The sequence below is a fragment of the Dipodomys ordii genome, unplaced genomic scaffold, assembly GCF_000151885.1.
Source record: "Dipodomys ordii isolate 6190 unplaced genomic scaffold, Dord_2.0 Scaffold215, whole genome shotgun sequence".
NCBI lineage: Eukaryota > Metazoa > Chordata > Mammalia > Rodentia > Heteromyidae > Dipodomys > Dipodomys ordii.
The window spans coordinates 835,802-850,801 of record NW_012267431.1 but is presented as its reverse complement, the minus strand read 5'-3'; the positions used below and the strand labels follow the sequence as shown (position 1 = coordinate 850,801).

General features: G+C 43.1%; 1 protein-coding gene and 1 pseudogene across 3 annotated transcripts in view; one reads left to right on the top strand and one right to left on the bottom strand.

Annotated features, from left to right (window-relative positions):
* Positions 1 to 2,505: 2,505 nt before the first annotated feature.
* Positions 2,506 to 2,977, top strand: LOC106000291 (annotated as a pseudogene).
* A 2,542-nt stretch (positions 2,978 to 5,519) lies between these two features.
* Positions 5,520 to 15,000, bottom strand: part of Rgn (regucalcin) — a 22,499-nt gene continuing 13,018 nt past the window's right edge. For all 3 annotated transcript variants that reach the window (XM_013035538.1, XM_013035540.1, XM_013035539.1), the window contains exons 4-7: positions 13,397 to 13,612; positions 10,869 to 11,000; positions 9,183 to 9,337; positions 5,520 to 5,937 (exon numbers count right to left, since the gene is read on the bottom strand). In XM_013035538.1, coding sequence (XP_012890992.1) covers positions 5,887 to 5,937; positions 9,183 to 9,337; positions 10,869 to 11,000; positions 13,397 to 13,612 — 554 coding nt within the window. In that variant the 3' untranslated portion in view covers positions 5,520 to 5,886. The remainder of the gene's footprint in view (positions 5,938 to 9,182; positions 9,338 to 10,868; positions 11,001 to 13,396; positions 13,613 to 15,000) is intronic.

Here is a 15,000-nt window from a genome sequence, read left to right as displayed (position 1 = left end):
TGGAGCCCCCGAAAGAGAGGAGAAGAAACAAGAACAAATACTTGACTAATGGTCCCAAATTTCCCAAGTTGATAAAGACACAAGCCTATAGATTCAAGAGGCTGAGAAAATCCTAAGTAGGATAAAGCCAAATCAATTACATTTAGACAGTAGCAACAAATGGGTGAAAACTAAAGACAAAAATGAAAATCCTGGAAGTGGCGCTGTGGCTCAAGCAGTAGAGCACTCGCCTTGAGCTGAAGAGCGCAGGGACAGTGCCCAGGCCCAGAGTTCAAGCCCCATGACTGACCCCCAAAAAAAAGAAAAGAAAAAAAAATCCTGAAAGCAAGGAGAAAGGAATGACAAATTACTTGCCAAGAAACAATGATTTCAACAACTATACCTTTCTTATTGGAAACAGGAAAGCCAGAAGAAAAGGTGTATTTTTCAGGTGCTGAATGGCTGAATAAAAGAACTCCCAAATGTGAAGTCCATATCCAGTGAAAACAGCTTTCAGGAATAAAGTTGAAATAAACCTGTTCTGCTCAAAAGAAAATTGCTGGGGGCTGGGAATGTGGCTTCGTGGTAGACTGCTTGCTTAGCATGCATGAAGCCCTGGGTTCAATTCCTCAGTACCACATAAGTAGAAAAGGCCAGAAGCGGCACTGTGGCTCAAGTGGTAGAGTACTATTCTTGAGCAAAAGAAGCTCAAGGACAGTGCATGGGCCCTCAGTTCAAGCCCCTGGACTACCTTTAAAAAAAACAAAAACAGCTCGGAAGGTGGCTCAGTGGTAGAGTGCTAGTCTGGCACACATGAGGCCCTAGGTTGGATTCCTCAGCACCACATAAGCAGAAAAAGCAGGAAGTGGTGCTGTGGCTCAAGTGGTAGAGCGCTAGCCTTAAGCTGAAGAGCTGAGAGCACAAGCCCAGAGTTCAGGCCTCACGACCGACAAAAACAAACAAACAAACAACAACAACAAAAACCCTGCTGTTTGCTGTGGCTCAAGTCTACTGTAACCCTAGCAATTGAGAGGCTGAAATTTGAGGATTTCAGATCAAAGCCAATTCAAGCAGGCAAAACCTGTGAGACCCTTACCTCTAATTAACCAGCAAAAAGTTGAAAGTGAGGGTTTGTCTTAACTAGTCGAATGCTGGCTTCAAGTGGAAAACAAACAAGCAGGTGAGAGGGTAAAACCCTGAGTTCAAGCCTGGCCCGTACAGAAAAAAAAGTAAAAAAGAAAGGAAGGGGGGATAGACAGAAGGAAATTAAGAGAATTTCTGACCAGCAAACTTTCTCTAAAAGTATTGTTAAGCTTCCTTAATTTTTTTTCTTTTCTTTTTTTTTTTTGCTTTGTTTTTGTGTTGGTTGTGGGGCTTAAACTCTGCGTCTGGATGCTGTTCCTCAGTTTTTCAGTTCAAGGCAAGCGCTCTACCACTTGAGCCACAGCACCACTTCCAGTTTTCTTGTGGTTAATTGGAGATAAGATTCTCATGGGCTTTCCTGCCCAGGGTGGCTTTGAACCGCAATCCTCAGATCTCAGCCCCCTGAGTAGTTAGGATTATAAGTGTGAGCCACTGGCCCCTGGCTTTCCTTAAGTTTTTGATGCAATAAAAAAAGGATACAAGGGGCTGGGAAGATGGCTTAGTGGTAGAGCGTTTGCCTTGCATGCCTGAGGCCCTGGGTTTGATTCCTCAACGCCACATAAGCAAACATGAAAAAAGCTGGAAGTGGCGCTGTGGCTCAAGTGGTAGAGCGCTAGCCTTGAGCTGAAGAGCTGAGGGACAGCGCCCAGGCCCAGAGTTCAGGCCCCATGACCAAAAAAAAAGAAATCTCAACCCGATTTATGGGGGCTGGGAAGGTGGCTCAGTGGTAGAGTGCTTGCCTTGCATGCATGAGGCCCTGGGTTCGATTCCTCAGCACCACATAAGCAGAAAAAGCTGTAAGTGGCACTGTGGCTGAGAGCTAGCCTTGAGCTGAAGAGCTGAGAGACAGCACCCAGGCCCGGAGTTCAGGCCCCACAATCAACCAAAAAAAAAAAACAAAACAAAAAACCAGAGATAGAGTCTCATGGATTTTTTTCTTGCCAGTCCTGGGGCTTGAACTCATGGCCTGAGTACTGTCCCTGAGCTTCTTTCGCTCAAGGCTAGCACTCCACCACTTGAGCCACAATGCCATTTCTAGTTTTTCTGTTTATGTGGTACTAAGGAATCGAACCCAGGACCTCATGCATGCTAGGCAAGCACTCTACCACTAAGCCACCTTCCCATTCCCATCCTGGATTTTTTTTTCACTAGGTTGACCTTAAATCTCTATTCATATCTCAGCCTTTTGAGCAGGTAAGAATCATAGGTATGAATCACTGGCACCTGGCTTATTAATCATGCTTTTACAAACAAGGAATAATCAGTTGGAAAAAAAACTTTAAAAATACAACTTACCATTTTTTTTTTGGCAGTTAATTGGAGAGTCTCGTGGACTTTCCTGCCCAGGCTTGCTTTGAACCACAATCCTTAGATCTCAGTCTCATGAGAAGGAAAGCCAGTGCTGGGAGCCTGCAACCATTATATGAGTTTGTACAGGAGGCCCTGAAACCCATGGACAGCGAGGACGCTACATCTACAGCAGCGAATGCTGCTGGTAGATGACCTCAGTGTGCTGCTGAGCTTGGGTTTGGGAGTGGTGGCTGTGCTGGACTTTGTCCACTACTGCAGAGAGTTTATGTGCTTGGAACTACATGGAAACATGGTGGCCCTTTTGCACAACAGTGATGAGGATGAGGAGAATGACCTCCTGATGAATGGCCTAAGTTTTCAGCGCCAACTGATCCTGCAGGCTGAAGGCCTGGCCACTGGCTTCTAAAAGGATGTGCACGGGCAGCTGAAGACCCTTTGGAGGAAGCACACAGACCAGTGGGATTGGAGCCTTGTTTATCAGTATAAGATACAGGAGAAGAACGTGTCCTTTTTTGCCAAAGGGATGTCTCCTGCTGTTCTGTGACTTCATTTAGGGGGCAGCTAAAGCTAACTTGGACCATTTTTTAGATGTGAAAAACGAAGCAGTTTCACAGGAATAGTCTTTCATGTTGGACTGGTTGCTCTACTATGAACAGAAACTGTTGAATGGTTCTATGATGGTATATATACCTTTATTTGGAGTTCTGTTCTGAAAACAGAGAGAGGAACCTGGCCCTGCAGGCTCACACCTGTAAATTTTAGCTACTCAGGAGGCTGAGAACTCAGGATTGCAGTTCAAAGCCAGCCTGGGCAGGAAAATCTATGAGACTCTTATTTCCAATTAACCTCCAAACAGCTGGTAGTAGTGTGGCTCAAGTGGTAGAAGGTTTGCCTTGAGCTAAGGGTCAGTGCTCAGTACTGGTATACAAAATTAATTAATTAAAATGCCATGATTTTTTCTAAAAATACAACTTAACAATAGTTCTGAATGAAATATTTGCATATAAAATTTAACACAACAAGATCTAGCTGGGAACTGGTAGCTCATGCCTGTAATCCTAGCTACTCAGGAGGCTGAGATCTGAGGATTGCAGTTCAAGCGTGGGCAGGAAGGTCTCTGTGAGACTTCTAGTTAACTAGAAAACTAGAAGTGGCACTGTGGCTCCAAGTGGCAGAATGTTAGCCTTGAGCTAAAGAGCTAGGGACAGTGCCCAGGTCCCAAGTTAAAGTCCCAAGATCTATGTGCTCAAACGTACAAAATATTAATAAAAATAATGGAGTAAGACCTAAATAATTGGAAAGAGGTGCCATGTTTCTATGATCATGATGCTAATACTCAAATTAAAACAATTCCAAGCCAGGTACTGGTTGTTCATACCTGTAATCTTGTAACTACTCAGAAGGCTAAAATCTAAATATCTTGGTTTGAAGCCAGCCCAGGCAGGAAGGACTGTGAGACTCTTATCTCCAATTAACCATCAGAAAACTGGAAGTGGCACTGTGGTTCAAAGTGGTAGAGTGCTAGTTTTGAACAAAAGAGCTCATGGATAGCTCCAAGGCTCTGAATACAAGCCCCACAACTGACAAAAGAAAAAATAATATTTATCGAAATGAACTCCAAAAAACGGAAACAAGAGGTTTTTTTCTTTGTTGTTTTTGTTTTCTTTTTGTTCATTTATCTGTCTTTAGGTAAAAGGGGGCACAGACATGGATGGAAAAATGTAGCAGTGATACTCACTAGACACTGTGCTGAAAATAAACAATAAAGCTGGGCACTGGTGGCTCACACCCGTAATTCTAGCTACTTAGGAGGTTGAGATCTGAAGATTGCGTTTCAAAGCCAGCCTGGGCAAGAAATCCAGGAGACTCTAATCTCCAATTAACCACCCGAAAACCAAAAGTGGTGCTGTGGCTCAAGTTGTATAGTGCTAGCCTTGAGCTGAAGAGCTCAGGGACAGTTCCCAGGCCCAGAGTTACAGAGTTCAAGCCCTGTGACTGACAAAAAAAAAAAAAAGGGAAAATGAACTATATAACTTGTTGGTGGGAATGGGAGAGAAAAACTGGGAAAGATCGAGATAAGGAGTTACACTGTTCAAAAGGAAATGTATTCCAGGCCGCATCGGCTCACACCTTTAATCCTAGCTACTCAAGAGGCTGAGATCTGATTATCTTGGTTCAAAGCCATCCCTGACAGGAAAATCCATAAGACGTTTATCTCCAACAAATCACCAGAAAACCAAAAGTGGTGCTGTGGCTCAAGTGGTAGAGCGCTCGCCTTGAGCTGAAGAGCTGAGGGACAGCACCCAGACCCAGAGTTCAAGCCCCACAACTGACAAAAAAAAAAAAAAAGAAATATACTCTTTATCTGACTTATGGACCTGTAATCCCTCTGTACATCAACAATTATAAATAAATAAATAAATGAACAACCTGGAGAATAAAAGGAAGGAAGGGTGAACAAATGCAATTATGGTATTCAGTATATACTATGTGGGAAATGAACTATGCAACTTTTGGACAGGGATGGGAGGGGAAAACTGAGGGAAAGCAAAGGGACAAAATAAATATTTCCAAAGTGTTGTTTACATTATGTCCAGTAGGTGGCAGTGGGAACCACATATTTTGCCAGTGAATTTGAGACCTCTGGCAGTCCATTCAGTTTGTAAAAGAACAGAATAAAGTTAATAACAAGTAAAACCAACAATAAAACAAAGAGAATAATAAGGCAGGTTAGTATCATGGTATATTTTATATGATTATAATAAAAACAAAAAGGAACATAATTCAGAATCATTAGCAACTTTCTCTTCATTCATCTCTGAAGTGCTAGGTAGTTATGGAATGCAGAATAAAGGAACAGATGTGGCCAGGCGCAGTTGGCTCATGTCTGTAATCCTAGCTACTCAGGAGGCTGAGATTTGAGGGTCACGGTTTGAAACCAGCCTGGGCAGGAAAGTCTGTGAAACTCTTATCTCCAAGTAAGCACAGGAAAATCCAGATGTGGCCTGTGGCTCAAGTGGTAGAATGCTAGCCTTGAGCGAAAGGAGCGCAGGGGCAGAATCCAGCACCCAGAGTTCAAGCCCCAGGGCTAGCAAAAAAAAGAACAGATGTAGTCCTTGAGCAATTTGCAAACAATCAACAAGTTGGTTGAGAGTGGAATGCTACATTTCTATGGTGATTTTCAGGAAGGCCTTTGAGTATGAAATCAAAATCATTTGCCAGACCCTGTTCAAAATGTTCAACCTATCAGAAACCTTTTAGTAATGGGCTGGGGATGCAGCTGATTGCTAGAACAGGGGCTTAGAATACACAAAGCTCTAAATTCAATCCTCACCTTTCCTCCCATTGTAAATGAAAACTTAGCACTGTTAATAATGTGATTGTTTCATTTAAAAACTAGACTAAATTTCCACGAATTTATTTCCTGAATTTTTCGGTGGTCTTCAATATTGCTCACCCTGAATATGGACAGGGAGCAATTCCTTTAACCCCAAGGCCAGTTACCTGTTGAAAAAATGCAAAAAAGAAAACCTCTGTTAAGAAATCACTTACAAGAACTCTTTAAAAGTTTTTGTTTGTTTGCTTATTTTTAGTACTGGGGCTTGAACTCAGGGCCTGAGTGCTGTCCCTTAGCTTTTTTTGCTCAAGGCTGGTTCTCTACTACCTGAGCCACAGCTCCACTTTCCAGCTTTTTGCTGGTTAACCTGAGATAAAAGTCCTGAAGAGAGCTGGGTGCTGGTGACCAATGCCTGTAATCCTAGCTCCTCAGGAAGCTCAGCTCTGAGGACTGGGGTTCCAAGCCAGCCTGGACAGGAAAAGTCATGAGACTCTTCATCTCAAAAAGCCAGAAATGGAGCTATGGTTCTAAGTGTTAGAGTACTAGTCTTGAGCACTAAAGCGCCTAGTTCTGAGTTCAAGCCCTAGGACCAGCACAAACACACAAACTGTACTGAAGACTTTTCTTCCAGGGCTGGCTTTGAACCAAATTCCTTAGATCTCAGACTTCTGAGTAACCTAGGATTTACAAGTACGAGCTACTAGCATCTGGCAAAAGTATTATTATAAGGGAGAAAGGAAGAGCAGAGGAGGGTAAGAAAGCAATAGAGGGGGTTAATATAATCAAATTATATATTATATACATATATGGAAATATCAAAATCAACCTGTCACATTGTATAATTACTATGTGCTAATAAAAATGTGGAAACGTTTTAAAAATACAACTAAAAAGCATTGTCTTTATATTCCTTTCCTTTCCTTTCTTTTCCCTTTCCCCTTTCCTTTTCTAGTCTTGAACATTTTACCTGACACTTTTGCTCATTGGTTAGCACTCCAACCCTTCCCTTTCATTTTAATAGAAAGTTCAAGCTGGCTGGGTGCTAGTAGCTCATGCCTATAATCCTAACTATTCAGGAGGCTGAGATCTGAGGACTGCAGTTTGAAGCCAGCCAGGGCAGGAAAGTCTGAGACTCCTATCTCCAATTAACCAACAAAAAGCCAGAAGTGGAGCTGTGGCTCAAAGTGGTAGAGAATTAGCTTTGAGTGAAAGAGCTCAGGGGCAGCGCCTAGGCCCTGAACTCAAATCCCATGACTAATGAAATAATAAAGAAATAGAGGGTCTAGGAAGGTGGCTCAGTAGTAGAGTACTTGCCTTGTATGCATGAGGCCCTGAGTTTGATTCCTCAGCACTGCATAAGCAGAAAAAGCCAGAAGTGGAGCTGTGGGTCAAGTGGTAAAGCACTAGCCTTGAGCTGAAGAGCTGAGGGGCAGTGCCCAGGCCCAGAGTTCAGGCCCCACAACTGACAAAAAAGAAAAAAAAAGAAATAGAGCCAGGTGCCAGTGGCTCAGGCCTGTAATCCTAGCTACTCAGGAGGCTGAGATCTGAGCATCATGGTTCAAAGCCAGCTGGGCAGGAGAATCCATGACACTCTTATTTCCAATTAACCACCAGAAAACTGGAAGCGGTGCAGGGCTCAAGTGATAGGGTGCTCGCCTTGAGCAGGGACAGTGCCCAGGCCCCAGTTCAAGCCCCTCAACTGACCAAAAAGAAAGAAATAGTAAGACAAAGAAAGAGAAGGGGGAGGAGTAAATTCAGGCTGCCCTTAAACTTCCTATGAAGCCTATGCTGTCATTGAATTTGTAATCTTCATGCCTTCTGAGTGCTGAGGCCATGGGCTTATGTCACCACACATAGTCATTTCTTTTCTTTTCTTTTCTTGTTGGCCATGGGCTTAAACTTGGGGCCTGGTTGCTGTTGTTGAGCTCTTTTACTCTATCACTTTGAGATACAGCACCACTTCCACATGGTCATTTCTTTTTGACTCTAAAGGTTTGTGATCTTGAACTGAGTACAGAGGCAAAAGCCACTTGAGAGGTGGAGCCTGGGGGAAATGGGTTAAAGACCATCCTGGTTGAGAAAAACAGTTTGTGAGATTCCATCTCAACTCATGGCTGGGTGAAGTGGTGCATGTCTGTCATTACAATGATATGGGGAAGTCCAAATAGGTGGATAGCAGTCCAGGCTGGCCCAAGCATAAAGCAAGACTCTATCCTGAAAATAGTCAACACAACAAGGGGCTGGAGGGGTTGTTCAAGAGGTTTGATGCCCATGTAGCAAGCACAAAATCCTGAGTTCAATCCCCAGTACTGCCATCCTCAAAAGTTTATGATTTTGTTGTTGTTGTTGCTTGTATTTTAGACGGTCGTGGGGCCTGAACTCTGAGCCTGGGCACTGTCCCTCAGTTCTTCAGCTCAAGGCTAGCACTCTACCACATGAGCCACAGCACCACTTCCGGCTTTCTCTACTTATGTGATGCTGAAGAATCGAACCCAGGGCATCATGCATGCAAGGCAAGCAGTCTACCACTGAGCCACCTTCCCAGTCCAGTTTATGATCTTTATTAATAATCTACTGCAAAAAATTGTTAAAAATCTGAAAATACTCTGAAAAACAATCAAATGATCATATAAAATTATACTAAATTGAAGGATTTCAATAGAAAACTCCTTTTCTTTTCTTTTCTTTTTTGATAGTCATGGGTCCTAAACTTTGGGCCTGGGTGTTGTCCCTCAGCTCTTCAGCTCAAGGCTAGCACTCTACCACTTGAGCCACAGCGCCACTTCCAGTTTTTCCTGCTTATGTGGTGCTGAGGAATTGAACCCAGGGCCTCATGCATGCAAGGCAAGCACTCTACCACTGAGCCACCTTCCCAGCCCTCAATAAATACTCCTAATGCACAAAAATGTTTTAAAATCCTGTTACAAGCCAGATGCTGGTGGCTCACACGCCTTTAATCCTATATATTTAGGGGGCTGAGATAGGAGAATCATGGTTCAAAGCCAGCCTGGACAAGAAAATCCATGAGAGACTCTTATTTCTAATCAGTTACCAAAAAAGCTAGAAGTAGAGCTGTGGCTCAAGTGGTAGAGCACCAGCCTTGAGCAAAAGAGCAAAAGGATAATGCCCAGGCCCTAAGTTCAAGCCCTAGGACCAGCACACACACGCGCGCGTGCACACACACACACACACACACACACACACACACACACACATCCTGTTACAAAGTAAGCTAGATCTGGGATTTCACAGAGCCTACAGTCTAGATAACTTAAATAAGTACGACCAGTAAAATGAACTTAATATGCTATAGCAACTAGGTTTGGAAAGGATATAATACCACCCATCTTTCACAGTTTCCTAACAGAAGATCCTCCAACTCATCTCCAAATAAAAGAGAAAGACACATCACCTTGAAAATTCCACCAGCTTCCGGCTGCTTCAGAAGCCCCTCAGCATCCAGACCATCCCGGGCACTGGTCACATACATTTCCGAGTAGTCCTTTCCTCCAAAACAGCATGAAGTTGTCTTCTCAACAGGCAACTTCACAGTTTGTATCCTTTTTCCTAGAGTACCAAAGTGAAAGTTCAGTTCTAGCAATGTCTCAACCATGTAATGTTTCTGACTCCTTTGTGGAATAACATATCAGTCCTAAGGAAACCATGGAGGTCAGAATTCATCTGTCTTCCTGGATAGTTTATTTTGAGCAGAGACTTACTTCCAGGGGAATAAGCTCAGATTATCAGTTTGGAATGTATCTTTGGTCTTCATTTCAAAATGATCCCATTGACATTATTGAATATATCTTGAAATTAATTAGGAAGTTGGTATCCTTGGTCTCTAGCCCCTGGGTTTTTCTGGATTGGTAGGGATTTTTTTTTTTTTTTTTGGTCAGTCGTGGGGTCTGAACTCTGGGCCTAGGTGCTGTCCCTCAGCTCTTCAGTTCAAGGCTTGAGCCACAGCACTACTTATGGCCTTTTCTGCTTATGTGGTGCTAAGGAATCAAACCCAGGGCCTCATGCATGCAAGGCAAAGCACTCTATCACTGAGTCACCTTCCTAGCCCTTTTTGTTAAGTTTTATTTATTTTTCCTTTTTTGCTTATATGGTGCTGAGTAATCGAACCCAGGGCCTCAGGCTTGCAAGGCAAGCACGCTACCACTGAGCCACCTTCCCAGCCCTTACTTTTTTATTTTTTATTTTTTTTGTCAGTTGTGAGGCCTGAACTCTGGGCCTGGGTGCTGTCCCTGAACTCTTCAGCTCAAGGCTTGTGCTCTACCACTGAAGCCACAGCGCCACTTCCACCTTTTTCTGCTTATGTGGTGCTAAGGAATCAAACCCAGGGTCTCATTCATGCAAAGCAAGTACTCTACCACTGAGCCATCTTCCCAGCCCAGTAGGGAATTTTTGTTTGTGTGCCATTCCTGGGACTTGAACCCAGGGCCTAGGTGCTGTCCCTGAGCTTTTATGCTCAAAGTTAGCATTCTGTAACTTTGCTATTTCTCCACTTCCAGATTTTTTGGAAATGGATATAGGCCTGCAGGGCTTCAGGTCAATTGGAGATTTTGGGTTTGTCTGCCTGGGCTGGTTTTTTTTTGTTTGTTTGTTTTTGTTTTTTTTTGCCAGTTGTGGGCTTGAACTCAGGACCTGGACACTGTCCTTGGGCTTCTTTTTGCTCAAGGCTAGTGCTCTACCACTTCAGCCATAGTGCCACTTCCTGCTTTTTCTGTTTATGTAGTACTGAGGAATCAAACCCAGCACTTCACGCTGCTAAGCAAGCTTTCTGAGCAGCTATGATTACAGATGTGAGCCATGGGCACCTGGTGGGAATTTTTAAAATGCCATTCCTGGGGCTTGAAATCAGGGCCTGAGTACTGTCCCTGAGCTTTTCTTGCTCAAGGCTAATAACCCACCATTTGAACCACAGCTCCACTTCCAGCTTTTTGGTGGTTAATTAGAAATGTTTCCTGTGGACTTTCCTGCCTGGGGTTGGCTTTGAACAGCAATCCTCAGACCTCAGCCTGCTGAATAGCTAGGATTACAGACATGAGCCACTAACGTCTGGCTGGTAAAGATTTTTGTTTTGCTGTGGGCATACCTGTAGCTGGATCTAGACGAATCACTCTTCCTCCATTGTAACAGGCCACCCAAAGTTTCCCCTCAGTATCCATACACATTCCATCTGGGATATGTTCATCTTTCTCCAGCTTGTAAACACTTCTGCGGTTAGCTGTGGTTAAAAAACAAAACCCCAAACCCAGCAAAACAACAGGGCCACTCAATACTGAGAATCACACAGTGAACTATCAAGCCTATTATCAAGCTTGATCATTTCTGCTTACTCAGTGTCTGGAATATGAACAAAGGATTTTGACCACATGGTTTGGGCTGGATTTTTTTCCTTTTGTTTTGGTACAGACATATCTGTTGAAGCTTGCAGAGGAGTAGAAAAAGGTTTTTTTTTTTCTTTTGTCTTGTGGTGCTAGAAGTGGAACTCAGGGCCTTGGGCATGCTAGCAAATGCTTCATGAATGAGAAAGTAGAATTGTGGGGTTTGGGGGGAGGACAGTGTACAGGGATTTGAAATTACATCCTTGGAATTGTTATACCACTTAAGCCACACCTCCTTTTTACTGCAGTTATTTTTCCCATAGGGTCTTGTGTTTTTGCCCAGGATGGCCTGGACCACAATTCTCCTATATAACCTGGGATAACAGGCACAGAACACTATACCTAGCTTTTTTGTTGTTATTGAGATGGGTTCTTGCTAACTTTTGTTCAAACTGGCTTCAAATTGTAATCCTTCTGATTTCTGCCCCTTAAGTAGCTAGAATTACAAATGAACTACTATACTTGACCAGAACTGTTAATAAAGTACCAATAGATAGCTTTTTGAGGGTGACTTGACCTGAGGCCCTGCAGGCCTATATCAGAATATTCTTTAGTCTGTGGTTAGACGTTTGCTTCTTGATTACAAAAAGGCCCACTTTGATTAGACCCAAGGTCTATAATGCAACTTAATGGTGCCACATGAACAAAATCTGGGACATACGGGGGTTTTTTTCTGCCTGACTAAATTCTGTAACATAAAGACTAAATATTGGAAGAACTTGCTTTTGAAAGAAGGACCATTCTAAAATCCACCAGGTAGTTAAAGAGAATTACAGAAATCTTAAAGCAAATATCAAAAGCCAGAGAAAAGCTGGGGATATAGCCCAGTGGTAAAGGGCATGCTTAACATGTGTGCTGTCCTGGGTTCGATCCCCAGCACTGCAAAGTAAAACAAAACACCAAGCCAGAGGAACAGCTTGCTGCAAAATCCAGGCCACTACAGTAATCAGATTGAGGTATAATGGAAAATGTTAAAACCATGTGCAAGGGAAAATCAGTTAGAGAAGCTATAAAAAAGAGCACTACATATTTCAAAGCAAAACATCTGTACCAGAATATTTTGCCCCTGATTAAATCTACATGAAGAGTCTTGTGATTTCTTTTCAAGTCATTTTTATGATTGGTTTTGCTCTTTGGTCTGTTACCTTTCATCAAACAGTTTCAAGGACTCTCTTCTAAATACTTTTAAATAATTCTTTTCCTTCCAATATCCAATTATGGTTCTTTTACAGCACATTGATGGAATTAAACCAACTTCCAAGTACTTTTTTTTTTGCTTTTCTATTTTCAAAGGTTGTTCATTGGTCTCTGAGTACTTGCCTATGGTTAATAAAGAACAAATAAGAAACAGCAACCCCAAACTCAATTTATCTGCTATTTATCACATTTGGTTGTATAGTATTTGCCTTTAGGCAGGTTCTGGTGGAACAAGATCAATTTTCCAGGGGGGCCTTGAAAGAAAGAATATTGACGGTCTACCCATACTTTTAAAGGCAGGTTCTAGCTGGGTACTGGTGGCTCATGCCTGTAATCCTAGCTACTCAGGAAGCTGAGATCTGAGGATCACGGTTCAAAGCCAGCCTGGGCAGGAAATTCCGTGAGACTCTTATCTCCAATAAACCACCAGAAAACCAGAAGTGGCGCTATGGCTCAAGCGGTAGACCACTTGCCTTGAGCTGAAGAGTGCAAGGACAGTGCCCAAGCCCAGAGTTCAAGCCCCATGACTGACAAAAAAAGAAAAGGTAGGTTCTGGTAGCACAAGATCAATTTTCCAGGGGCCCCTTGAAAGAAAATATTGAGAGTCTACCCATACTAGGCCAACTATGGCTACACATGCATGTGAGTATATGTGCGTGCATGTTATGTGTGTGTGCATGCATATGAATGTGCATGTGCATATGTTTGCAGATGCTGGGGATGGAACTCTGGGCCTCAGGGATGGAACTCAGGGCCTCAGGGATGGAACTAGGGACTTCACACATGCCAAGCAAGCACTCTATAACTAAGCAACACCCTTAGCCCTAGTGATTGTATTTACATTGTGCTGAAGGCCATAGTTTGACTGATAGCTTAGTCAAGTCTGCATAATTATCATTATATTGGAATAACATGGAAATCTCAGTGTTGGCAAGTAAGGGTTGAGAGCCACATGGGTTGAAAGAGAGCTAACTTCCTAGCCCCGATCATCTGAAAATGAAACCAGCCTTATTGAGAAAAACGATGAGAAAGAACATACAGATCTCTCCTGTCTGCAGGTTGTAGTCGAAGGCATCCACCGAGTAGGACAGACTGTCGATGTAATAAAAGATTTTGTGGTCTAAGGACCAATCCAAGCCATTGGAGATGTCCACCTGGTCAAAGTACTTCTTCACTTGGTGGTCAGGAAAGAGGGAGTACAGGGATCCTTGGTGTCGCTCAAGAACTGCTGGGGCTGTTTCCTCAGCCATGGTGCCTACAAAATCCAAAGAGCACTCACTCAGCCTTTGGGCATCTCACCCCATATGAAACCTTGTCCTTTCTAATTTTTTTCTTTTTCTCTTTTTTTTTGGTGCAGGTCCTGGGACTTGAACTCAAGTCCTGGGCACTATGCTTGAGCTTTTTTTGCTCAAGGCTAGCACTCTATCACTTGAACTACAGTTTCATGGACTTTTCTGCTTGGGCTGGCTTTGAACCAGGATCTTCAGATATCGTCTTCCTGAGTAGCTAGGATTATGGGCTTGTGACACCAGAGCCTAGTAGAACACTGTCCTTTCTAACTAGATTTTTTGGTGGCATTTAAATAAAAGGAATTATTGTATAATCTCAATCTGGGTTAACTATTTTGTTCTTTTGGTGATATTGGGGCTTAAATGTATAGGCAGGCACTCAACCACTTCATCCATTTTTGCTATCTTTGGTTTTCTAGTAGGGTCTCACTTTTGCTCAGGCCAACCTGGATCTTGATCCTCCTATTTACACTTCCCATATAGCTAGGATGATAGCTGCCATGCCCAGCTTTTTATTGATTGGGATGGGATCTCATGTACTATTTTGGCCTGGGCTGGCTTCCAACTGTGATCCCTCCAAGTAGCTAGTATTAAAGGAATGATCTGCCATGCCCAGCTTAGGTCTTCTACTTTAAAAATGACAACTATTTAATCAGCAGGCAGTTCAAAGATGAATAGAAGAATGAAAAGAACCAGTAAGAGCTGGGCTCTTGTGGCTCATGCTTGTAATCCTAGCTACTCAGGAGGCTGAAATCTAAGGATTGTAGTTCAAACTCAGCCTGGGCAAGAAGGTTTGTCAGACTTACATCTCCAGTTAACCACTAGAAAACCAGAAGTTGCACTGTGGCTCAAAATAGTAGAGCACTAGGCTTGTACAAAAAAGCTCAGGGAAAGTGACGAGGCCCTGAGTTCAAGCACCACAACTGACAAAAAAAACCGCAGTAAGGGGTTGGAGGTGTGGCTCAGTTGGTATAGAGTTCAAGTCCCAGTCTCAGAGTTAAAAAAAAAAACAATAAATAGTGATGACTTTTTCATTTTCTTCTACAATATTTCCCAGCCTGAACTCAATATAGCTTGAAGTCTGAAAGTGGCTACTGTGGTATGTAAACACAGAAATTCAGGGGAAATCCTCCAGAACTGGCTCAAGAAGGAGAAAGGAAATTCTTTGTTTGTTTGTTTAGTTTTTGGGTCCGGTCGTGGGGCCTGAACTCTGGGCCTGGGCGCTGTCCCTCAGCTCTTCAGCTCAAGGCTAGTGCTCTACCACTTGAACCACAGCACCACTTCCGGCTTTTTTCTTTTTGCTTATGTGGTGCTGAGGAATCGAACCCAGGGCCTCAGGCATGCAAGGCAAGCA